The sequence below is a fragment of the Geotrypetes seraphini genome, chromosome 11, assembly GCF_902459505.1.
Source record: "Geotrypetes seraphini chromosome 11, aGeoSer1.1, whole genome shotgun sequence".
Taxonomy (NCBI): Eukaryota; Metazoa; Chordata; class Amphibia; order Gymnophiona; family Dermophiidae; genus Geotrypetes; species Geotrypetes seraphini.
The window spans coordinates 26,635,335-26,662,304 of record NC_047094.1 but is presented as its reverse complement, the minus strand read 5'-3'; the positions used below and the strand labels follow the sequence as shown (position 1 = coordinate 26,662,304).

Genomic DNA, 26,970 nt, shown 5'->3' with positions numbered 1-26,970 from the left:
AAGATTTATATACCAAAGATTTGTATTAACCTTTAGAATATGAGCAGGAGCATCTTTGTAAATAATATCCTTGTACTGTTAAGAAGTGACATTGTTTAACTCGTATAAGTAAATTGACTTTGCCCTGTGGGAATAATTCACTCCGTCCAGCACTTCTATATTGTATTTTGGACAGAGAATTCTGGAGTAATTGCTGTAATAGCAGTCTTGTTAAGGAGAGGTCTTCAGAGACCACTTTTTTCTAAACTAGAACAGCTCTTGGTACAAGCCATTATTGCAAATGTGGAATTAAAGAAAAATACTAGCCCTCAAACATATTAAGTCCTTGAAAGTATAGAAATATTGAAGTTTCAGATTCCACTGATTGTTTAAAATAAAATAAGTATCAGTATATACAGCAAATGTGTCAACTAATTCAGAAATTATTGTTAATCATCCATATTATGAAGTGAGCTTTGTGATGAGGATTTATTTAAATCTGTAGCACAGTCTTCCAGCCAAAACCCATCTGAGAAAGAAGATGAGGATGTTGAGTCTATGTCGTCCCTCACCATAGTCCAATAAGGGGAAGTACATGTAAGGTAGAATCTGTCAAAGTCAATAGTACATTCTGTTTTCAAAGTCCTGTGAATTATAACATCACATCCAATATCTGAACCAACAGTCAACACTCTGATACTTTTTTTAAATGCATGCCATGCTTTGGATATTGGGGGGAGCTCCATGGTAGAATCATTCCAAAAAGATTTGGCAGCCATGAATTGTCTAAAATTTGTATCAAAGTTTAAGTCGTCGTCATCATCATCCTCATCGTCGTCATCACTGCTTGTCTTGTCTGATTCGTATGCCTCCGCTTCAATAACTGAGGGGCTGAAAAGTACAGAGCTACTCTTAGTAGCAGCTATTTCTGATATGGTTATAAACACTTAACTAAAACGTTCTTTAAATTGCCATATCTTCTAAACATTTTTTAGACTAATAAAAGAATGATCCAAAGATCGTGCACATGAACTTTCAAGTTTCAGGTTTTGATCTGTCAAGTCATCTTATTTTTGAATCCTTGGAGAATACCTTATCGGGTATCACAACCCATGTTCAGAAGCAGTAACTGATCCCCCCCCCTTCCTCCCACCCCACAGAGTATATCTAGCATCCCTAGCTGATTCAAAGAGTGAAAAACCAACCCAAGAATCAAGCTGGAGACCATCTCTGCAGTGCACAGCACTTGCCACTTGGCTAAAATCAAGTATTCTTATAAATGCAGTATAATGTTTGGCCGTAAGCTGAATTCAGCTCTGGGGCTCTTATTGTGCAAAATTCTTGTGCTTATTACACTCAGACTTCAAGGATTGGTACGGCAAATATCTACATAGGGACATAATATTAAAAAAACAGATAATTAAAAATAAATCTTAAATGCATAAAAATAGACAAAAGTATTTAAAGAGAACATACAGTAAAAAAAGAAATATATCTCCATGAGGCTATGCAATACACATATTTAATTAAAAAAAACACTTTGCTATAGCATAAACTATAAATCTATATTGAACCACCCCACCCTCTTTTTACAAAGCCGCACAGCAACAGCACCGAAGTCCATTAATTTCCAGTGGGCTTCAGAGCAATTACCGTGGTAATCAGCTTTGTTAAGAGGGTTAAGGAGCTCATTTTCAAAAGACAAACACTTCCAAAATACAGTATAAAGTGGCCTTTGGATGTTTTATTCGCCAAAACATTGAAATCGGCATATTCTATGCCATTTGTCAATAGTTTGTCTAAATTCCAAGGGGGGGGGGTGTTTTGATGGGCCTAGGGCAGCCTTCTGATCTATATATTTTGAAGTGATAAACATTTACCAAAATGTTCAGGCCACAGTTTGGATGTTTGGGGCTAGACCTGTTTTATTAATGAAAATAAGTCCCAAAAAGCAGTGGCATAGCGAGGGTGGTGGCGCCCCCGCCCTCTTCTCCGCCCCCACCCGCTGCACACACAGCCTTTTCCCAATATTTTAAAGTTCCTGGCATGAGCAATAGCCTCAACCTGCTGCTTGCGCCAGCGTCTGCTCTTCCTAGGTGCGGGTCCAGGAAGTGATATCAGAGCTGACAGCGCGAGCAGCAGGTTGGGGTTCCTGCTCGCGCTAGGAATGTTAAAGAGGTATGGGAGGAGAAGGGGCATACAGTTGGGTGGGGGGGGGCAGAGAGGAGGATGGGTGCCAGCACCCCCAGCAAGACGCCGCCTGGGGCGGACCAACCCCTCTTACCACACCACTGCCAGTTAGGTTCCCAAACTGGCCAGATGATCCCTGGAGGGATGAAGGCATATCCCACTAGAGTCAGAGATCTCAAAGTCCCTCCTTGAGGGCCGCAATCCAGTCGGGTTTTCAGGATTTCCCCAATGAATATGCATTGAAAGCAGTGCATGCACATAGATCTCATGCATATTCGCTGGGGAAATCCTGAAAACCCGACTGGATTGAGGCCCTCAAGGAGGGACTTTGAGACCCCTGCACTAGACATTAACACCCTCCCATCCCCCAACCCCAAAGATGTGGTTGAAACAGTACATACTTGCTTGTATGACAGCTGCAGATGTTATGACCAGTCCTATTAGAACAGTCAGCAGGTGTCTGGAATAGCATAATGGTCAGAGACGGAGATCCAGGCCGATTTCCCACTCTTAACTGGTACACTTGTAGTGGAAAGTTTGGGTGGAAAGCCCACCCAAACTCTACTGTACTGACATAGGTGACACCTGCAAACATGGGGTACAGTGATATGTGTACCTGGGACCCTTTATGTGATGTTCACTGCAGTGCCCCCTAAGGTACCCTACTGCTCTGATAGCAATAGTCAGAGCTGAAATAAAAATTAATACAGGAAAAGGAAACAGACAAAACAGCCCACATGAGGCTTTAGATTTGACCTTCAAAGGCCTGATGGAGAAGCATATTTTTAAACCATGTAACTACAGAATGACATGGAGTCTTGTGTCCCCATGTGCTCTGCCCCCATCTGCATAAGTCTCAAGCACTTATAATTTTATATTTAAATTGTTTTATTAAAGTATAAAAGGTAACAATATTCTGTACAATTGTTTTATAGATCAGAAATAAAAATCAATAACAATGAGAAACTGAAATAACCCCTACCCCCACCAATATCTGATTTCTACTACAATATGGAACCATAATCCACTCTGTTAAAATGTCCAGGGGGACAAAATACAACCCGTTCTATATACCCTAGCAGGGGAGAAATATTCCTTATGCAGCACTGTTATGACTTTAATCTGTGAATGAATAATAAGTCATCAATAATCTCAGGATTAATTCTAGTTCTCCTGCCTTCCACCAGACCTACAATAAAAAATGTCATCTCAGAAGACATACTGGTAGTAGGAATGAACAGGATACCACCATGCAAGTTTTGCCAGTTTTGGCCAGAACTTCTGCTTGTTAAAAAAAAAAAAAAAGCAAAACATCTGCATCACTCAAAAATAAATAACTCACAATTCATGAACAATAGTCTTCAAAAAAGGCATTGCTCTATAGCAGCAGCTCAGACAATTGCTAACATCCAATTATATTATTTTGGAAGGGGGGCTCGTTCATAGTTGTGATACTTCCGGGATAATGAGGGACATAAGTTTGAGAAATAAATTTTAAAAATGTGGATTACAGAGGGTCCTGAGTTGATGCTGATGGGCTTGAGCTTTCCCTTTTGATCTGGTTTTGGTAACAACCTTCTCAGAGATTGGTTGCCTCTGTTTACAACATTTTGGAAGATTGTCTTTCAGACGGGTGTAGAAAAGCACCAAGACTGTGCAGTGGATGAACAAGAAAATAAGTGTCAAGGGTTAGAAATGCTCCTTGATGCCAGCAACAATGGACAAATCTATTGCAGTAACAGTAAGATGCTTGAGTAACTGGGCACGCAAGTCCTATGTGCTTAATCAATTTCGAGAGGAATTTTTTGAAAGATCCAAGATTAGGGGGGGGAAAAAAAAAACCACACCAAGAAAAGTAGGAAGGTGATCTAAGGCCTTTAGGGTCTTTGGACCAGAATTGCAGAACAAACTGCTTGCTGACTTAAGACTGGAATCTAGGTCTATGCCATAGTTTCATAGTTTATTAAAAATTTTATTAAACACTTATTGCATTCGAAGCGTTGTACAATAAAATGCTATAAATATAGACGGGGGAACAAACAACAGATAATAGACAAAATCTTTATACAGCACACAAACTTGATTGGGAAAGGGCATTGTAAAAGAGGGAGAACTACAATTTATAAGTAAAGAAAATGCAAAAGGATAAAAACAATAGGATATGAAAAGGTTGGGATTGGTTTCAGGAATAAAATAAAGTTATTTAAGAAAATTTCAGGTTGTTTGGGAGCCTATAACAAAGTATTGTAACGATTGAATACTATTTTCCTCCTTAAATATGAATGTCTAAGGTGGGGGAGGGAGGGTAGGTAGATTTTGGTCTTTGTATAAATGTAAGGATGGGGACTATAATATGTTTTTATGTGTTCAAAGATTATTATTGATTAAGAGGGAGGCGGAAATAAATTCTAAATTGATTTTTTGCAGATTATTAAGTGTTGTATTTAAGTTAAAAATGTTTTTATTTCCTTATACACTTATTGTAAGTTATAAAAATAAATAAAGAATTTAAAAAAAAGAATAAAAGGATAACTCAATGTAGGCATCTTTAAAAAGAAAACTTTTTTTTTTTTTTAGAAATCTTTATTCATTTTTGATTCTTACATCAAGTGAATTATACATAATAAAAACAATTTTCACATATCACTTGTATTTACAATCAAATATTCTTGTAAGATAAAATAAATACCCCCCTTTTTATCAATACTCCTATTTCCATATGATATACATTCCCCCTCCCAACCCCAAATATAGACTACCCATGTGCTAAGATATCTGATCATTAGAGTAACTAGTCAATGGTCCCCATATTTTTTTTAAATTATGAAGATTCCCTTGTTGTAACGCTATCAAATTTTCCAAATTATATATGTGGCAAACTGAATTCCACCAAAATGTATAATTTAATTTAGTATAATCTTTCCAATTTTGAGTAATTTGTTGCATGGCGACCCCTGTCAATATTAATAACAACTTGTTATTATTTGCAGAAATCGGACTCTGAGTTCTCATTGCTGTACCAAATAATATAAATTCAAGAGTAGTTTAAAATGTTTTCTTTTTTTTTTCTCAAAAAGAAAACATTTTAAACTACTCTTGAATTTATCCAAGTTTTGTTCTGCTCTAATATAAAGTGGGAGAGAATTCCAAATTGAGAGAGCAGTGACCGAAAAGATGGTAGCCCGACGGGTGCCAATTATTTTAAGTGAGGGGACGTTGAAAGTATGTTGCGAGGCGGACCTTAAAGTTCTGGGGGATTGTATGGTATTAAAAGTCTATCTATGAAAGTGGGGGCGTTAGTCATTTGAGTTTTGAAAGTTACTAAGGCGATTTTATATGTAATTTGGTGAAGAATGGGTAACCAGTGTGCATTCTTTAATAATGGAGTAACATGATCAAAAATTAAAATGTAATTGCTTCCCCCTGTAAAATAAAAATGTAAATTATTTAATTAAAATTAACCACCTTCCCCTTTTATAAAACCACGCAAGAGGTTTTTAGCACCAATAAGTGTGCTGAATGCTCTGCTCCAATGCTCATAGAAACTCTATGACCGTTGGCGCAGCGCATAGCATTCAGCGCGCTGGCTCTTGTGTGGTTTGGTAAAAGGGGGGAGGGGGTAAATAAATAAAAAAGTACACAGTGGGTTAATATTTGAATCTTGAATTTAGAAGTCAATGCTGGCCATTAGAAGAAAAGCGACACTTTTCAAGCACTGTACAAAGCAGTGTGACAAGGCAGTGGCTACTGCCAGAAGGATGCTGGGCTGTATAAAGAGAGGCGTAGTCAGTAGAAGGAAGAAGGTGTTGATGCCCCTGTACAGTTCAATTTTGGAGACCGTATCTGGCGAAGGACGTAAGAAGACTTGAGGCGGTCCAGAGGAGGGTGACGAAAATGATAGGAGGCTTGCGCCAGAAGACGTATCAGGAGAGACTGGAAGCCCTGAAAATGTATACCCTAGAGGAAAGGAGAGACAGGGGAGATATGATTCAGACGTTCAAATACTTGAAGGGTATTAACGTAGAATAAAATCTTTTCCAGAGAAAGGAAAATGGTAAAACCAGAGGACATAATTTGAGGTTGAGGGATGGTAGATTCAGGGGCAATGTTAGGAAATTCTACTTTACGGAGAGGGTAGTGGATGCCTGGAATGCGCTCCCGAGACAGATGGTGGAGAGTAAAACGGTGACTGAGTTCAAAGAAGCGTGAGATGAACACAGAAGATTTAGAATCAGAAAATAATATTAAATATTGAACTAGGCCAGTTACTGGGCAGACTTGCACAGTCTGTGTCTGTGTATGGCCGTTTGGTGGAGGATGGGCAGGGGAGGGCTTCAATGGCTGGGAGGGTGTAGATGGGCTGGAGTAAGTCTTAACAGAGATTTCAGCAGTTGGAACCCAAGCACAGTACCGGGTAAAGCTTTGGATTCTTGCCCAGAAATAGCTAAGAAGAAAAAAAAAAAAAAAAAATTTAATTGAATCAGGTTGGGCAGACTGGATGGACCATTCGGGTCTTTATCTGCCATCATCTACTATGTTACTATTGAAAATGCTTAAAACCACTGTAGAGGGCAATGCAGTAATCAAACCAGAGTAGCACACAAATACGATGTGGAAGATCTTCTCTAAAAAAAAAAGTTAGAATGATAGAATTTTCTAAAAGACCTTTAAAATAAAGCTGAATTTGAGGAAGAGATCAAGATGGCGTCCAGAACGGACACCGCTGATCGTTTGCTGAGTTTCAGCGTGTGGTATGACTCTTTCCCGTGCAATATGGGAAAGAGGAAAGGGACTGCTTGCCCTAACCCACCGGTGACTGGAACCCCCCAGCGGATGACACAGCCGAAGATTATGAGCGCTTTTGCCCGTTCGGGTGAAGATCCCAGACCTACCTTGGGGGTTATCCCAGATTAATTGGGAGACCTCAGCGCGGGAGCAAGCCGGACTTCATTAAGCCTGGAGCAGAGACTGGTTCCTTCCCCAACCCGGAAGCGATTCAGTGCAGGGAGCTGCTGGTGTCCTGTTACCCCACGAGGGAAAAGTGGACTCCAGCCTGAGAGGGACGCCTTCAATCGGGCTCTTTGGAGGAAGGAGTAGGTTATTTTTGTCAACGTTCTCCCAGCACAACGAAGGAAGAATTGAGACTCGCATCAGGTGAGAATGTTATCAACTTTGGGGAGTGAAAAAGCCATATCTGTCATGGATTCCAACCTAAAATTGACTCTTTCTGCTATTAAAACTGATTATGGCACTGTCTTTTCTAAGGTGGAGCAACAGGGGGGTACTACTATCTACTTTAAATGAAAAAGTGGAGAAGCAAAAAGTTAAATTAAAGGAACTGAAAGCTGTAGAAGTAGAAATGGTTAAAGAAAGATCATTTATTTAGCTTAAAATGGAAAACTTTGAAAATCAGCTGAGAAATAACAATGTAAGATTCTTGAATTTCCCCAAATGCCCTAACATCTCACCGGTGGAGATGGTTAGGAAATATTTTCGTGAGACTTTAGCCATACTGTTGGAAAATTTACCCCCAATTGTGAGAGCTTATTACCTCAATACTAGGAGTTCTCAACAAGAATCTACTCCAGCAGAACTGCCTGTAGATAAACAGGTGGATATGAACTTATCTTCATTTTTGGAAACTTCTTTAGAAGTGGTTATGAGTAGACATCATTTTCCTTGGATACTATATATACACACTGGGGGGAGGGTGGTTTTAAAAGTATACAATCATTAAGTATTCATAATATGTTTATGATAAGTTTTGTTTGAAATATTTAAGGAAGGGTGGGAGGGAAGGAAGGGATATATGTTTTTCTGATGATAGAAAGAATTTCAAGTGTTATATAGAAGTTAAAAATGAAGAAATGGTTATTGATAGAACTACCATGCTTGTAACTCTAGCTTTGGAAAGTGACAGGGAGTTTGTTCTTCGTCTGTATTTCCATCATATGAATGACTAGTTTTTAGGCTCAAATGTTCAAATTTTTCCCGATTTGTCTCAAAAAACCAGAGACATAGGAAAGAATTCTTGACCTAGAGGCCAAGGATTCGGGCTCTGGGGGCTACATTTCTTGTTAAGTATCCTGCAAAATGTTATGTTTCTTATCAGAATAAGAATTTTCTTTTTTTTTAGCCTAAACAACTCTTAGAATTTGTTGAGTCGAAAGAAGGGTTGGTAACTGTGCCTTATGATATATGACTTGCCATCAGTTGTAGGAAGGTGTATCTATTGCCGTTTCTCTTGCATTAGTTATTTGATCATTTCCACTGTGGTTCATTTCTTTTCTTGATCTCCTATATAGTGGACTAAATAAGAGTTTATTTTCTTTTTGCTTTGTTTGCTTAATTGTATTTACTTGATCTGTATCAAGGGGTCCTTTTATCAAGCCACGCTAGCGGGGTTAGTGCGTCGGACATTTCATCACGCGCTAACCCCTGCGGCAGGCTAAAAAACTATAGCCTGCTCAATGCAGGCGTTAGCGGCTAGCGCGGCAGGCGGTTTAATGCACGGTATTACGCGCGTTAAACCCATACCGCAGCTTGATAAAAGGACCCCCAAGTGTTATTGCATGCTTGTAAAATTGAAAAATTTTATAAATAAATAATAATAATAATAAATATATAAACATATAAACATTCTTATTTCAAGATGCTTTTCATAGCCCTTGAACCCCTCATCATCAAGTTAGCCAACCGCTTTTAAGAAGCAATCCCATCCCTAATGTTTTCCCACTCTTTCTCTCCTTTTCCCTTCAACCCTTTTTCCCCCCCTTCTCATCACTAATAATGTACTCTAACTCCCCTCCCCTTTCTTCTAACCTCACTATCATGTTTGTTATTGTCTAAAGTCCTTTATGTACACATCCCCTCTTTCTCATAAATATTACTTTTTATAAGCATTTCTCCTATTCTTATTTTATCATTTTATTGTAAACCGGCTAGATACCAGTTGATGGTCGGTATATTAAAAATTAATAAACTTGAAACTTGAATTACTTCTTTGACCCAATACAAACCAAAAACAAGGAACCAGAACCCTACAGGGAACTAACGAAAATAAAACAACTGGGGAAGGAACTGTGCCCATCAACCACAAATAAGTCAATGAAAATTGATTAAAACAGATAAAACAGCCTATCTTCTGTTTCATATCAAATTGTGTGTTGCAGACTCGATTTAATTGAACCAAATGGGAATGCCTAAGATGACTGCTGAAAGAAAAGGGACAACTTCTAGTAATCCTGATAGCTTCAGATTTTTGAGGGTTTAACTCCCATTTGTTCGATAACAGCCATCCACTATTGTGGAGGAGCCAGTGGCGCCCGAGATGTTGGTGCCCTTCCCTGTCCTCCTCTTCCTCCCCCCTCCCCGTGCGCACCCCCTTCCCTTCCCCCTTCCCTTTTTAATTTTCCAGGCGAGAGCAACAGCATGAACTTGCTGCCCGCGTCATATCGGCTATCCTTCTGATGTTGCTTCCTAGGCCTGGGGCCTGGAAGTGATTCAGAAAGAGGCAACGCCGATATGGGCAGCAAGTTCATAATGCTGATTGTGCAGGGAAAGTTAAAGAGATACGTGGGAAGGGAAGGAGCACATGTGCGCAGCAAGGGGAGTCGGGAAGGAGCGTAGGGGGGGGCAAGAGGAGGCAGGAGCCTGCACTCTTTACAAAGACCATGCCCGGGGCAGACTGCTCTCCCCCCTCACATCCCTCTTACTGCACCAGTGGGAGGAATAGCTCAATCATCAGGCTGAAAACCAGGGCAGCCCAATTCAAACCCCATTGCTGCTCCTTGTAATCTTCAGCAAGTCACTTATCCTCCATTGCCTCAGGCGGAGAGATCGCGAGCCCTCCAGGGACAAATAAGCTATTTTACCTGAATGTACAGTACTTCAATAGCTTTTAGGCTTGTAGATAGTATAAAAATAATAATAAAATTAATAAATTCTGCATTTAGACATTAATTCAAAATTAGAAACTGACTAAAATTTTGATATCAGCTTCGGCACCAAAACAGGCCTAAAATTCACGCTCAGCCTGGTATCAGTTTTGGATGAAAAAGCCAATGCATTTTTGACTGAAACCAAAATTGTTTTGTAAAGCCCTCTCTTCGTTCCCTCCTGACCAGAAAGAGCTCTGCTCCCAGATCCACTCTCACCAGCTGACCCCCTTTCTGGGCCTAACATGTGGCTAATGGCAGCAGGAATGATCCCCATTTGATCCTGCTGGCTGCTTGAAAGATTGCCACTGGAGTCACGGCAGCCATTTTGAGATTGGAGCCAATATGGACTAGAGCTTAATCAGAGCAGGGACAACATGGACTCCTGGGAAATAATCACAAGTAAATGGATAAAATTCAGAGAGAGATTAGAGTTCACCTCCAGCATAACCTGGTTTATAAGCGAGGTTAATTCCTGCCATGGTACACAAAAACCTAGCTCATTTGGAGATATTACTTCATATGATCTTTGCCACCGAGTGTTAATATGTCAGGACTGTGGAGGGTCTTCTAGTATTACGAGTCAATTTCCCAGGTTTTCAGCCAGAAGTTCTGGACATGTCACTAGACCATACCTTTCAAAAATGTTCCGGGAAATCAGCACACACCTATTAAGTTGCACTGATCACTACATCATTGCAATGAACACTGCACTAGAAGATGTTTTTGAATAATAATTATTCTCAGAATGTAAACTGCAACATATAACCATATTTTGATTGTATTTCACTTGGTTAAACTACTGAAGAATATAAACCAGAATGTAACAGGATAGCATATTTATGTATCACTTACTCTCTAGGAGCTACTGGAAATTTTATTTCAGGAAGTAAATCGACATTTTGCCATTCTGGGGGTACATCAACAAGATCTCTGTAAACCATTATTTGCAGTTCTGTTCCGATGGGAATATCTTGTAAAAGCTTTCTGACTTCTCGGAGTGTGTATCCTAGCACATTAGCATGGCCAATCTTTACCAGAATATCCCCTGAAAAAAGAGTGGATTGCAGAGGTAACCAGCCATGTCAGAAATATACAGTATTTGGTATCTAGTTTCAGGAATTAGAAGATGGAATTTGATATTATTTTCTCAACATATAAAAGACTATTATATACCATAAAATTAATTGTAAGTTGTGAAATCTTTTCAAGTAGGCCTTTTCTTCAGATATTAACATATATTTCTACAGGAATTCTATCAGAACATTCTTTCACTCCAAATAAAAGTTTCACATACAGTGTTCCCCTGGTCATTTGCGGTTCACGGTCCCGGTCATTCGCAGTATTCTCCGACCGGGACTTCTTGTGCTAAAGTTGGGCTTCTCCAATCAGGAGCTGCGTGTCAAAGCAGCTCCTGATTGGTGAAGCCTGCCTTTAGTGCAGGAAGAAGTGGTCGGAGCATACTGCGAGTGATTTTCTTCATTCGCCTGCACTCCAGCTACCCTCTCCTGCCTCCCCAGGCGAAAATCCACATTTGAGGTTTTTTGATATTTGCGGGGGTTCCTGGAATGGAACCCCGTGAATATTGGTGGAGTACTGTACTTATAGATACATTAGGGCCAGATTCAAGGAATGGTGCTCAAATTAGGCACCAGGAAAAATCCTTACGAAACATTAGGGGCCTCTTCTACGAAACTGAGCTAGCAGTTTCTAGCATGGGTAGCCGCGCTGAATGGTCCGCGTTGCTCCCGACACTCATAGGAACTCAATGAGCGTTGGGAGCAGCGCAGGCCATTCAGCGTGGCTCTCTGTGCTCTCTCTCTGCGCTAAAAACCGCTAGCGCGGCTTCGTAGAAGAGGGGGTAAGTTTCAAGTTCCAAGTTTATTTAGGTGAGTGTGTGATGCAGTGGTTAAAGCTACAGCCTCAGCACCCTGGGGTTGTGGGTTCAAACCCACGCTGGTCCTTGTGAGACTGGGCAAGACACTTAATCCCCCCATTGTTCCCCATTGTTCCAGGTACATTAGGTAGATTGTGAGCCCGCTGGGACAGACAGAGAAAAATGCTTGAGTACCTGAATAAATTAACGTAAACCGTTCTGAGCTCACTTGGGAGAACGGTATAGAAAACTGAATATAATTTGTTCCAGAAGCATGCTCGTAAACCAAATTGCTCATTTATCAAAGCGAGTTTCCCCATAGGAAGTAAGGGAAACTCGCTTGATTTGTTTTCCCCCCCCCCCCCCACGAGGCCACTGGTGCTGCTCCACCTTACCCCCACCCCCGAGGCCATCGGCGCTGCTCCCCCCCTCCCCCCCGAGAACCGGCATCGCCCACCCACCCAAACACAATCCCTTACCCCGATCTGGCACCAGCATCAACGCACAGGACATGCCGGTGCCCCAAGATCCTGCCTCTTGCCTGGGCTGGGCCTTGAGCATCTCAAGGCTTTCTGGCTCTCGCTCTCTCCGAGAATCTTGATGAGAGCGGGAGCCAGAATGCCTTGAGCATGCGCAGATGCTCAAGGCCCAGCCCAGGCAAGAGGCAGGATCTTCGGGCACCGGCACATCCTGTGCGTTGGTGCTGGTGCCAGATTGGGGTAAGGGATTATGTTTGGGCACACAGGTGGGGAGTGCTGGATGTGGGGGGGGGGGGCGATGCCAGTTTGCGGGGTGGGCCTTGCAAATCGAGTCAATGCTCAGCTTGCGAGGCAAGATTTGCGAGAATGTTTTGCTCATCTTGCAAAACACTCGCAAACCGAGGTTTGACTGTACTTCCATTGCATATTTAAGACACCAAGGTAAAGGGGTAGCTGGTTTTAAGAAAGGTTTAGACAAGTTCCTGGAGGAAAAGTCCATAGTCTGTTATTGACAAAGACAGGGGGGAAGTCACTGCTTGACTTGAATCGGTAGCATTGAATTTTGCTACTCTCTGGGATTCTGTATGGAATGTTGCTACTATTTGGGGTTTCGGAATCTTGCTTACTCTGAGATAATGGAATGTTGCTACTCCTTGGGTTTTGGCCAGGTACTAGTGACCTGGATTGGCCACCGTGGGAATGGGCTACTGGGCTTGAGGGACCATTGGTCTGACCCAGTAAGGCTATTCTTATGTTCTTAGTCTTTAAACCTGAAATTAGCAATGATTCATAACTATTACAGACAAGAAAATGTGAAAAGGACAGACAATGCTTCTCAAGTTAGAAGAATAAGGACTTCGCTAATGGTTTAATATAGGCATTAGGCTTGGAATTAAAACAGGTATACTTGATATACAACACTCATTCTAATGTATTTTTTTTACCTGGTTTTAGCCTTCCATTCCTTGCTGCAGAACCTTTCTCAACCAAATTTGCTATCTGGATATACGGTCCATTTTTAATGATAACTAATCCTAAACCTCTGGATCCCATCCGAAGGTTAGTCTTTAATGTAGCACTTAAAGTGTGTTCAGAAGTCTTTTCCTCAGTTGATACTCCTTTGACAGAAAAAAAATGTCATCACATTAATTTGTAACCAAAGGTGGTTTCTAAACCTACATTAAACTAGAATGGAGAGGAGGTGCTGTCTGAACAGGGGACGTTACAACATGACTAACTCACAGCTGATGCCTTCTGTTTAAACATATTTGCCTAGGACCATATTCAGAACACACCAAGTTTCAAGTTTAATAAAATCTTTGATTAATCGCTTAATCACATTTCTAAGCGATGAACATTTTAAAAAAATTACAGTCTTTGGGGAACAATACAGTACGTTAACAATTTTACATTCAAATGGATTAAAAAAACATACTTAACAAACAGTAAACACAAGGAAAACGGAGAATGAAATACAAATTCCTTAAATAAAAGTAAGACAATCAGGGTAAAAAACAAAAGGCAGGGAGAACAACAACAAAAAACTCAATAAGATAGGAATTTTTAACCAGCAGATTGTTAACTAATTATCAAAAGCATCCTTAAAAAGGAAAGTTTTTAGATTACTCTTAAATTTCTCCAGATTACGTTCTTCCCTTAAGTAAATAGGGAGAGAATTCCAAATTTGAGGTGCAGTAACTGAAAAAAATGAATTGTCGTCTTGTATTAACAACCCTAAGAGACGGGATCGTCAATAGATTTTGTTCATTAGATATCAGCGTTCTATTTGGAATATACGGGATTAACAATTTATAAATGAATGCTGGAGTTTTATAAAATAGGAATTTAAAAGTATGCATAATTTATATGTTATCCGGTGAGCTATAGGCAACCAATGCGCTTTCCTAAGAAGAGGAGTTACATGGTCGAATTTCCTAGTTTTAGTTATAAGTTTAATGGAAGCATTTTGAATAATTTGCAAACGTTTTATTTCATTCAGAGAAATGCCCTTGAAGAGGGCATTACAATAATCAAGTTTAGAGATCACCAAAGAATGAATGAGAATATTAAGAGATTTTGAACATATGAATTGTGAGAGTGAACGAATTTGACGCAGCCTGTAAAAGGTAGTTTTAACAATATTACTAATGTGGTCATGGTAGGTCAGTTTATGATCAAAGATCACCAAGCAGTATACATGTAATTTTTTTGGTTTGTTTGATTAGAAACAGGCCTTATCTGTTTCATTGTAATTTTCTGCTATGGTGCTTGTAGTCTAAGCCACACTGAACTCTTCAGGGTCTTCTTAAAGTACAAGCTGTTTTTAACAAGCATATAATTAATACTGGTAAAAGAGGCGAGTGTTAGGGCCCCTGAGAAACAGGGAGTCCTAGCTATTATGCAACAGCAGCACTTATTGGGCAGGTTTAGGGTGTATGCTTAGGGTTACCAGACATCCGTGAAAACTCTTTTTAGAGGACTGTCTGGGAGACTGGACAGATTTTTAGAAAAAAACAGTTGTTTGTCCAGGTTTTCAAAGAGCACCAAGCTCAGGGCCACATCTGGAATGCTTCCGAGCATGCATGGATGTGATGTTATTATGTCATCACATCACATCTGCGCATGCTCAGAGGCCCTCCAGACATGACCCCCAGCTTAAGGAATGAGAGGCAGAGGTTTGTGTGGGGGCCGGGCCGGGGTGGAACAGGGCAGAATTGGGGCTCCACAAAATCTGGCAAGTCTACTTGTGGAACCTCTACTAGTTTGGTCTAAACAATTCCTGTCATTTGTCTTTCTAACTGGAGTAAGACCAACTTCAAAAACATCCTGAACCTTTATTTTTAAGTTGCTTTTTTCTTAGTGCTGGGTAACAGTATGAACAGGGTGTGGGTTTTGGGCCTGTGAACACACGGCCAGACAAGACAAGCAATATTGCTGAAAGGTTCTTTTCTGACTCAGAACAAAACTCCCGGAATCCTGTTATCTCACGGGATCAGGCACACAGGAAAACAGTCTCTTGGTTTGGCCAAAGTCCTGAGCTGGCCTGGAGCCCCAAACACAGACTGCAAGATGTCTTCCTTAAAAGAGGTAATGAGACCTGGCTCACTCAGTGCACATCAAAGAGGATTACAATAGCATCAAGATCTTACTAGGCACCTTGAATTATGATGAGAATGGCTGGGAGGTCATCGACTTCATAATAGTGGAATTCCTAATGAATCTCCAAGTTTCCCGTCTATGTCTTTGGTACAGCAGGGACACAAAAGTGAACTACCAAAGGCAGGACTGACCACAGTGGACCAAGTTCTCTAAGGGGAGAAACAACGTCAAATGGGAACCTCTGGTGGACCCCCATAAGTTTCTGATGCCACCACTGCACATCAAATTGGGCCTAATGAAACAATTGGTCATAGCTCTAGATAAGGAGGTATCTTTCAAGACATCTTCCCTAATCTGTCTGAGGCAAAGGTCAAAGCTGGTGTCTTCATCATACCACAGATGAAGATCCTAGAGTGCAAGGAATTTCCCAAGAAGCTAACTAGGAAGGAGAAAGTGTCTTGGAACAGCTTTGTTGCATTGGTTTGGTGCTTCCTGGACAATCACAAGACTGAAAACTATATAGACTTGGTTTAGAATCTGGAGAAGAATTACAGTAAAATGGGCTGTAGGATGTTTCTCAAAGTCCATGTCCTTGATGCTCATCTTGAGATACTACTACTACTGTACTATTAATTATTTCTAAAGCATCAGACGGGTGCAGCACTGTACAGAGTCACAAAGGGGATAGTCCCTGCTCGAGTGAGCTTACAATCTAAATAATCAAGACAGACAAACAGGATGCCAGGGTAGGGTTTACAGTTAGTGGGGATGATTAAACTGCTGGTTAGGGTGTTGAGCAGAGGGGAGTAGAGTTATGAGTTGAAGGCTGTCTCAAAAAGTTGGGTTTTCAGTCTACTTTTGAATAAGGGAAGGGGCATGAGACAGACTCAGGTAGTTTATTCCAGGCATACGGGGCAGCTAGATGAAAGGAACAAAGTCTGGATTTGGAAGTGGAGGAGCGGAGTACAAATAAGGGTACAGACATTCAAGGGGAATATGGGAATATACTTAGAGGAGCAAGGTGAGCACTTCCACCAGGATATACTGGAATTTGAATGCCACTACCAAGGACAATATAATGAGAACATGATGGGAGATTACATCTCGTGGCTGATTCATGAAAGTAACTTACAATATAATCGCAAATCTCAAAAAACTACTCACTTCTAAATCTTCTGTGGTCATCTTAATTGTGATTCATATGTTGCTTTTTATGACTTTATAAGAATGAAAAGAAAATTCAGAGCAAAGAACAGGAGAACCAAATCCACAAAACTCAAAGACACAAAGGGGGCGTGCCAACGGCGCGCGGCGAAGGCGAGCGGTAAAGGCGCTCGCCTTAGCGAGGGCGCCTTTGCGAAGGAGCCGAGAGAAGGAGCCAGGAGTCCAGGCTGCTCAGCAGCAAATCCAATCTTCAATCTTCTTAAAAATCTTCAATCTTCTTAAAACTTAAAAAAAAAAAAAAAAAAAAAAAAAAATTTTCTTCTATATTCACTATTTCTCTCTCTCTACTTCTCTACCTAGACACGAGTCGGGAAGGAAACATGGATGCAGCAGAAGGCCAGCGAAGCTTTCCAGTATACTGCATTGACTGTCACATGTATGACTACCTACCTTCCGGGAGGCAGGCCTACATATGCGGTCGATGTCAGGAACTGGCTAGCCTTAGGAGGGAGGTCGGGAGACTGCAGATCAAGGTACAGGAACTGGAGGGACTCCGCTCCATAGAGGACCCAAGGGAATTTGAACCAACTGAGGACACCACCATAGAAATCCACATCAACGAACAGGTCAGAGAGCTTGAAAGATTCATCGACGAGGCCTGCAGGATGGTGGAGACACAGGATTACCCGCTCCCCAGAAGGGAACAATCGGATGGAGGGCAGGACCCGCCAGGAGCCACCAGGACCCACCAGGACCCACCAGGAGCCGAGGGCGAGGAACCTTGCAGAGGAACCAACCAGGAGAATGAAGGATCGGAGGACCCAATCATCGACACAGACCTGAGACCCAGGAGGAAGCTGAGGGGAGGAAAATCTGCTATCGTGGTGGGAGACTCAATCCTGAGAGAGGTGGACAGTCACATAGCAGGAGGCAGATCGGACCGCCTAGTGACATGTCTCCCAGGGGCGAGGACAAAGGACATCTCCGACAGAATCGAGAGAATCATGGAGGGAGCTGAGACAGAGGACACAGCAGTGATAATCCACGTCGGAACAAATGACGTCAGCAGAAGGAATTTCAACATGACTACACTGACCGAGCATTTTAAGATCCTGGGGAGGAAACTGAAGCTGAGGACGGGGAAGATAGCCTTCTCGGAGATCCTACCAGTACCAAGGGCAGATGCGAGGAGGCAGACCGAGCTGCAGGCAACAAACGGATGGCTAAGGCGATGGTGTGACGAGGAGGGTTTCCTCTTTGTACGGAACTGGTCAACCTTCCTGGGGAAAAACAAACTCTACAGGAAAGATGGACTGCATTTGAGCACGGCTGGGACGAGGATGCTGGCACGTAACATCCAGACCTGCATAGACATGACTTTAAACTGATAACAAGGGGAAAGCCGACAGTCGATCGGACCTCGACACATCGGACCACAGTATCGAGCAAGGATACTGAGACAGGAACTGGAAATAGTGGGCTAGAGACAAAATGGACGCTTTATGGGCATAAACCCAAAGATGCAGCACAGGGACCCGAGGGGAAATTAAAGCTAAAGAGTAAGACAAAGAGGAAGCAGCCGGAACCAGAGAGCTATCAAAGAACAAAGAAGCAGGCAGAGGACAGGATAGACAGACCACAAGAGGCAGCACAGGAGACAAACAGAAGCAACAAATCAAGAGTAGATCCAAAAGAAAAGGTAACAAACTGGGACTTAAAATGCCTATATACAAATGCTAGGAGTCTAAGGACTAAAATGGGGGAGCTAGAAGTTATAGCTGGAAATAAGGACCTAGACATAATTGGAATCACAGAGACATGGTGGTCGGAGGACAACAAATGGGATGTGGCCCTACCAGGGTACAAACTCTACAGGAGGGACAGGGCACACAAGAAGGGGGGAGGAATAGCACTGTATATAAAGGACTCTATTCCTTCATCCAGAACAGAATCAACAATAAGGGCAGACGGTCTGGAGTCATTATGGGTTAAGCTGACAGGAGGGGAAGGAGCTGACATCAAATTGGGACTGTACTATCGACCACCAGGACAGCCAGACGCAATCGACCTGGACCTGGAGGCCGAACTGAGACAGATGAGCAAAAGTGGAAGAGTGGTGGTTATGGGGGATTTCAACTATCCAGGAATAGACTGGGACATTGGGCACTCAAATTGCACGAAAGAAACTATATTCCTAGAGGCGATAAGGGACTGTTTCATGGAGCAGCTGGTCACGGAACCAACGCGAGGGGAGGCCACCCTGGACCTAATCCTCAACGGGCTAGAGGGACCCGCAAAGGAAGTGGTGGTACTAGCACCGTTAGGAAACAGCGATCACAACATGATCCAGTACAAATTAAAAATGGGAACATCAAAGGTGAAAAGAACCACAACGACTGCACTCAACTTCAGAAAAGGAAACTACAAGGTCATGAGGAAAATGGTACGAAAAAAGCTCAATAACAACTCAGGGAAGGTGAAGACCGTAAAGGAAGCCTGGACACTGCTTAAAGGCACAGTGCTCGGGGCACAAGACCTGTGTGTCCCAAGGTTTAGGAAAGGGTGCAAAAAAAATCGATCTAGAAACCCAGCATGGATAACAACTGCAGTTAAAAAGGCGATAAGCGACAAGAAATCATCCTTCAAAAAATGCAAAAAGGAACCAACAAAGGAAAACCAGGTAGAGCACAAAAGACACCAGAAACAATGTCATCAAGAGGTCAGGAAAGCAAAGAGAGAATATGAGAAAAAATTGGCAGGAGAAGCAAGAAACTTCAAACCCTTCTTCAGGTATGTGAAAGGGAAACAGCCAGCCAGAGAGGAAGTGGGACCACTGGACGACGGAGACAGGAAAGGAGCGATAATAGAGGAAAAAGAGATAGCTGACAGGTTAAACAAATTCTTCTCGTCAGTCTTCACCAGAGAGGACACATCCAATATTCCGGAACCCGAGGTAATTATGAACGGAGAACACGATGAAAGGCTGGTACAACTAGAGGTAAGCAAAGAGGATGTCCTCAGACAGATAGACAGACTGAAGAGCGACAAATCACCAGGCCCGGACGGCATCCACCCAAGGGTACTAAAAGAACTGAGAAACGAAATAGCAGAGACATTTCGCCAAATATGCAACCTCTCCCTAAAGACAGGGGAGATCCCAGAGGACTGGAAAATAGCAAATGTCACACCCATCTTTAAGAAGGGATCAAGGGGTGACCCGGGAAACTATAGGCCTGTAAGCTTGACCTCAGTTCCAGGGAAGATGATGGAAGCAATGGTAAAGGACAAAATCTGTGAACACATAGAAAACAATGGACAACTGAAGGCGAGTCAGCATGGCTTCTGCAAGGGAAGGTCATGCCTCACGAACTTGCTGCACTTCTTTGAGGGAATAAACAACCAGATGGATAAGGGGGAATCCATAGACATCATTTACCTTGACTTCCAAAAAGCCTTCGACAAGGTACCTCACGAGCGGCTACTTAAAAAGCTGTGGAACCATGGGGTGCAAGGGGATATCTACCGATGGATCAAACACTGGTTGGCAGGCAGGAAACAGAGGGTTGGAGTGAAAGGCCAATACTCAGACTGGCAATGGGTCACGAGCGGAGTTCCACAGGGGTCGGTGCTGGGACCTCTACTGTTCAATATATTTATCAACGATCTGGAGGCGGGGACAAAATGTGAGGTTATCAAATTTGCCGATGACACCAAACTCTGCAGCAGGGTTAGAAACACGGAAGACTGTGAAGACCTGCAAAGAGACCTAACGAGACTGGAAGACTGGGCAAAAAAGTGGCAAATGAGTTTTAACGTAGAGAAATGCAAGGTCATGCATGTAGGGAAAAAGAACCCGATGTTCAGCTACAAAATGGGGGGAACACTGCTAGGGGTGAGTACCCTTGAAAGGGACCTGGGGGTGATGGTCGACACATCACTGAAACCATCGGCGCAATGTGCGACAGCCTCAAAGAAAGCAAACAGAATGCTGGGCATCATCAAAAAGGGTATCACAACCAGGACGAAGGAAGTCATCATGCCGCTGTATCGAGCAATGGTGCGCCCGCACCTGGAGTACTGTGTTCAATACTGGTCGCCGTACCTCAGGAAGGACATGGCGATACTCGAGGGAGTGCAGAGGAGGGCGACTAAACTGATAAAAGGTATGGAAAATTTTGCATACGCCGACAGGTTAAAAATGCTGGGGCTGTTCTCCCTGGAGAAGAGGAGACTTAGAGGGGACATGATAGAAACCTTCAAGATCCTTAAGGGCATAGAGAAAGTGAATAAGGATAGATTCTTCAAACTGTGGGGAGCCACAAGAACTAGGGGTCACTCGGAGAAATTGAAAGGGGACAGGTTTAGAACAAATGCTAGGAAGTTCTTTTTTACTCAGAGGGTGGTGGACACATGGAATGCGCTTCCGGAGGATGTGATAGGCCAGAACTCTGTACAGGGGTTCAAGGAGGGTTTAGATAGGTTCCTGGAGGATAGGGGGATTGAAGGGTACAGATATAACTTGAGGTAGGTTATAGAAGTGGACAGAAACCACTTCACAGGTCGCAGACCTGATGGGCCGCCGCGTGAGCGGACCGCTGGGCGAGATGGACCTCGGTCTGACCCAGTGGAGGCAACTTCTTATGTTCTTCTTATGTTCTTATGTTCTTAAAAATCCTTAATTCATCAAAAACTCAATGACTCGACATGTACATGTTTCGGCTGACATGGCCTGCTTCAGGAGTTGTGTATAGGAGGAATCCACACTGAAATCTTCTGCAAACAGCCTGGGTTTCAAATTGTACCATGCATCTCCTGGCTCTAGGTATTGGCCTCTCTTCATGGGTGCATCCTTCTCTCAGGTTGTGCTGGTTCTGTGGCCCCAGTTGAGCAGGGCATAGACAGCTTCTTTCAATTGTCCTCTCTGCTGGGACCCATGATGCATTTTGGTGATTGAGGGTGAGATGAGGTTAGAGAGATGCTGGACCTGCATGGGGAGGGGAGAGGTTGGGCTGGGGACTGTAATAAAGAAAGGAATACTAGAGTTGTGTGGAAGATAAGGAGTGAGGGAGGGTCCACTGCAGGCAGCCCTAGGCATTTTGCTGCAAAGGGGATAATTTTAAAGGGATTTGGGGGTTTTCATAAAATTGCTGGCGTTCGTATGAGTAAATATATGAATATATACCATCAATCCACAATGGCATATAATAAACTTCAAAGTGCCTAATTTCTAAGTGATCTTATTTTTCAGATAATACATTTCTAAGTACCTTTATGGTCCAGCCAACCACCAGCCAAATTATTTGAAGGCTTGTTTCTCTTTCTGGCTTTTATTCATCATCAGACCTTAGTTTTTTTTTAAAGTGCTTGTGCTCTATAGTCTATGTTTTGTGCAAATCGATAAACTTTTCTTATACAACTTTAAAACTTTTGTACTTAGCTTTAGCTATTTCTTCATTCTTTTTTTAAACCTCGGGAAGGACCTTAAGGTTCAACCAGTTTTGCCCAAAGGCTTTTTCAAGAATGGGTCCCCTCTTTTGTTCTTGAAAAAGCCTTCGGGCGAAACTGGTTGAACCTTAAGGTCCTTCCCGAGGTTTAAAAAAAGAATGAAGAAATAGATAAAGCTAAGTTCAAAAGTTTTAAAGTTGTATAAGAAAAGTTTATCGATTTGCACAAAACATAGAATATAGAGCACAAGCACTTTAAAAAAAAACTAAGATCTGATGATGAATAAAAGCCAGAAAAAGAAACAAGCCTTCAAATAATTTGGCTGGTGGTTGGCTGGAACTGAAGGCCATAAAGGTTCTTAGAAATGTATTATCTGAAAAAAAAAGATCACTTAGAAATTAGGCACACATACTGTATTTATCTGACCTAGTTGCAGCTGGGCTTGGGCAGAGTTTGCATTTCTGTTTGTATTTTATAAAATGTGAAATTTGAACATGCCTGAGAGGAAGTATAGTTGCCAGTGGATACCTTCCAAGGGGAGGTTAGAAAAGTGAAAGTATGTGCATAAGTGTCTTTTTAAAAATGGTATAACTTATCTACATACCCTAGGTGGCTTTTATTTAATTAAAAAAAAAAATCCTTAATTTAACATTCAAAACTTGGAATAATCTAAAGCTTAAATTTAAAAAAAAAATTCCTTTATTGGAAAAAATGGCAATTGAGCAACATATGGTCTGTAAACCAACTTTATGCCAATTATCACCTGAAACCCTTCTCAAAATTTATTGAAGAGTTTCCGTTTTTGAAACTCATCCAAAGCACTGCTGTAAGATTAATGTTCAACCTGAGAAAATACAACTCGGTCACAGCTCTCACCAAACAACTACACTGGCTACCCATCTCATCACGAATAACATTCAAAATATCATGCATCATGCACCACATACTTCATGGAAACTCAACGGCTCCCCTCATCCAACTCTTCTCAACGGCACGGTCCAGCTCTTGCAGAGCCCTCAACAGGTTACTATGAAATCTTCAATCCATAAAAAATCTTCAGTACAAAAGGGTTTTCCACTCCATGCTTACCTTTCTAGGTGTAAAAACCTGGAAACAACCAAAACAGAACCTAGCTACACCATCTTCCAGAAGAAACTGAAAACCCATCTTTTTGACACATAATCTCTCTCTCCTTTCTTCTCCCTTCTTCTTCACCCCCTCCCGCCTTCCCCCTCCCCTCTTCTCCTGATCTCTCCTCTCTTGATGTTGCCTTCAGCCTGAATAGGTATGCGCGACGCACAAATAGATTAGATTAGAATCACAATCGTTATTGTTAACTTTACTTATCTCATCTTATCATTAATTCAGTCCATTCTGGATGATGCTACATATATTGAGAAATGGTGTGATTTAGTCCTTATACAAGGTAGAGCTGTTTCCAGTTTTTATAAACTCCTAAGGATTATTATGTATTTACTGAAGTAACGCACTCTAAATGTTCTCAACTTTTTACTACTTCATTAAAAGGTCCTTTTATTAAGGCGCGCTAATTGATTTAGTGCATGCTAAAGATTAGCACATGCTAAATGCTAAGATGCCATAGAAATATAATGGATATCTTAGCATTTAGTGTGCGTTGAATCGGTTAGTGCACCTTAATAAAAGGATCCCGAAATGACCTAGAATGGAAAACTTTTTAGTCTAAAGTTAATAGACTGCTGCTTTCTGCTGGACTATCTCAATCCCTATACTTCATTAGGTGGAAAGCTACCTGGTCTCCACATAGAATGATGAAAGCTACCCTACTGAATAACGATAACTGTTGGCATTGCAACTCATCCTCTGGCACTCTAATACATATGCTATTTGACTGTTCTAAAATACTACCTTTTTGGATAGAAATTTGGTCTACTATCAAAGCCATCACTTGATGTTCCATTGAGATTAATTTTGATATAATAATTCTTTGCTTATTTCATCGATGTTTTGAAAATTCTATCTGTAAACTGAAACTAATTGACATACAGCTTTCATTAGGTATTCAACATGTTTTAAAAAAATTTAAATCTGCTAAGTTCCTGGACTATATCTTTTGGTGGGCTTCCTTTTGCATTTATAAGCACTTTGAGCTATATAATGCGGAAAAACGTACTCCTTTCTCCTTATCTACTCAGAAAGCACTGTGGTCTCCCATTGACACATACTTACAAAATAAACAATTACAACAATAATATACTTTATTGATGTTAAATATGACTTCACATGACCTGAAAGGAATTTCTGTGTTCTATTTTATTAAAATATTCTTGATTGATATTTTTCAATGTTTCATGACTTTTGTAATGTTTAAAATTTTCAATAAAGAAATTGAACAAAAAGAAATTCCATAAATTAACAAAGGTGACTTTAAAAGACTACTGGGGTTTTTTTTTTCTGTTTCTTGTAAATAGGACACATGCACTGTATAGCTCTCCTGAAAATAAATAAATAAATATATATATATATATATATATATATATATATATATATATATAAATAATCCCTTTGTTAAAGGTAAAGAAGAGAGGTTAGATCAGCAATGATTTTCAATTGGGTTCCATGACATCTCTTCAGGAGTTCCTCAAGGAATCAGATTGTAGAACCTGTTTGTATGAACATATCTGTTTACATGAATTGAGGGTTCCTCAGTGTAGGAAAAAAATATTGTAGAGTCTCTGCTATAGTAAAATTTGGCTGTTTTTGCTTCAAGGTACTATTCGGTTTAGCACCCAAATATATGACTGACCTTTTCTCTTTCTCGACCAATAGACATGAGAAACTCACACCTGAAGTTTGTCTCACCACCAGTTAGAGGATGTAAATTTAAAAAACATCAACATCTTTTCTCTTATCAAGCTGCATTATGGGGAAAAGATGTGGAACAATTACTTTTGCATGCTAATAACTATGGAGAATTTAGGAAACACCTAAAAACATATCTGTTCCTGAAGTACTTAGCTGAACTGTACAATTTCCCAGAACAATTGTTCTCTAGAACTGTTAGTCACTAATCACTAACTTTGTTAGTTCTATTCAATTTGTAGCATTTTTAATCATTGTAAACCGCATAGAACTTCACGTTCCTGCGGTATATAAACTGTTATTATTATTAAAAAGGTTGGGAATCACCAAGGTAGATGTTTCTCAATCAGCCTATTGAGGTCTTTCCAGGACCTAATCTTAAAGCGGAAGAAGTTGGTTGAATCAGCTGAGCCTGCCTGAGCTTGTATTAGTGGATGCATAAAATCAATTTTCTGTTCATATTGTTAATTTAATGCTAAAATTTGATATAAAGACGTTAAGTAATAAAAGAGCAACTGGAGGGAAGACGCTGCCTTCAAATGCTCTACCTGGAGAAACTTCAGCTGGATAGGCATCTGTGTCCTGGCTTGATCCAGGCAGCTGGGCATTGTTGCTACCTCCTGACATAGGGCCAGTAGTTTCGGAAACCACAACCCACGCAGGGGTGTGACGAAATCGATTCGTCTCATCTGTCTCTAAACAGAAATAACAGTTTAGAACTTCTGGACCGGCTAAGTTCTTACAGCGGAACCCAAACTCTGGCCCAGAATCTTGGAGGCAATCTCTTTTACTTTCTCTCTTTGTGGCTCCAAAGCACCCTGTTCCAAAAACCTCTGGGTTTCTTGTTTGTACTTAAAGCCATGTTTGCATCTCACAGCCTAGGGACTTATTACGAAATGGAGGGGAAAAGAAAACAAAGGGGGGCAGATCTAGTTTTAATTACATTTAAAATTGTTCAGGCCCTAACCCCTCAACAATGTTCCAAAAATGATCTTTACAATGGAACAGAGCATGGGTGTCAAAGTCCCTCCTCGAGGGCCGCAATCCAGTCAGGTTTTCAGGATTTCCCCATTGAATATGCATGAGATCTATTTGCTTGCACTGCTTTCATTGTATGCTAATAGATCTCATGCATATTCATTGGGGGAAATACTGAAAAGCCAACTGGATTGTGGCCCTCGAGGAGGGACTTTGACACCCCTGTCCTAGAGGCTTCATGTTCCATCAGAAAAAATTGCTTGCGTTTCTTCTCTTTTACAAGATCCACTGAAGTTATAGCATAGAAAGAACTAGAACGAAGAACACGTCAGGCGTAAATTTTGCTGAGTACAATGTTTTTGTAAAAAAATAATAATAAAACATATATAGAGTTAAAAAAAAACCCCACCAAACCTAGTAAATGGCTTTACTTATTGTACAATGAGAGCCAGCTGTAGGAGGAGCTGTGACAGCCGAATATGACAACAAACAACACAACGTGCTCTCAAAGTCAGATGGGCTCCATGAAACCGAAGCCTCCCTTAAGCGGGAGCTCGGAGCCCAGACGTCTTCCTTTCTCCAAGGAGACGAGCACAGAGGGGGGGGGGGGAAAGAGGAGAAATCCAGAGAGGAGGACATGCATAAGGCCTAGTTCGTGGAGAGGGGACATGTGGGGGGCAGGTGTTCCCCTCCCCTCGCTGCCTGTGAATCGGGTCGCCTTCACCCACCACTCACATGACTCCTCTCTACTCATTTATTCCCTGCCAAGGGCTAAACATTTATCTAAGAATGTGGAAGTTCTCCTGCGAGGTTTTGAACGAGCGAGGAGAGTCCTAACCCCTCCCGGGTCTCAGCTGGACCACGCAGGCGCACTGGCCCTTTAAAGGCCGCCGATACTGCCAGCTGGAGGAAAGGGAGACCGCTCGCGCCTGAAAGAGAGCGCGAGGAAGGGGGAGGGGGGGTCGGACAGGGAAAAAAAAAA

General features: G+C 41.6%; 1 protein-coding gene across 3 annotated transcripts; it reads right to left on the bottom strand.

The window, feature by feature from the left end:
* Positions 1 to 26,947, bottom strand: PDZD9 (PDZ domain containing 9). Of its 3 annotated transcripts, none has more exons than XM_033963058.1 (5): positions 26,827 to 26,947; positions 25,559 to 25,705; positions 13,406 to 13,579; positions 10,962 to 11,154; positions 1 to 870 (listed from the first exon to the last, which is right to left on the bottom strand). In XM_033963058.1, the coding sequence occupies exons 2-5, from the start codon at positions 25,635 to 25,637 to the stop codon at positions 429 to 431; spliced, it is 888 nt and encodes a 295-aa protein (XP_033818949.1). In that variant the 5' UTR covers positions 25,638 to 25,705; positions 26,827 to 26,947; the 3' UTR covers positions 1 to 428. The 3 variants fall into 3 exon arrangements, with proteins under 3 accessions (XP_033818949.1, XP_033818948.1, XP_033818950.1); XM_033963057.1 differs by having other exon boundaries at positions 26,724 to 26,905; XM_033963059.1 differs by lacking the exons at positions 25,559 to 25,705; positions 26,827 to 26,947 and adding an exon at positions 23,117 to 23,159.
* Positions 26,948 to 26,970: the final 23 nt, after the last annotated feature.

Coding starts and splice junctions, on each gene's coding strand:
- PDZD9 (XM_033963058.1), bottom strand. CDS start 25,637: ATGTCAGGAGGTAGCAACAATGCCCAGCTGCCTGGATCAAGCCAGGAC. Junction 11,155..13,405: donor GAATGGAAGGCTAAAACCAG/GTAAAAAAAATA, acceptor CTCTTTTTTCAG/GGGATATTCTGGTAAAGATT. Junction 871..10,961: donor TTTCCAGTAGCTCCTAGAGA/GTAAGTGATACA, acceptor TGTACTTTTCAG/CCCCTCAGTTATTGAAGCGG.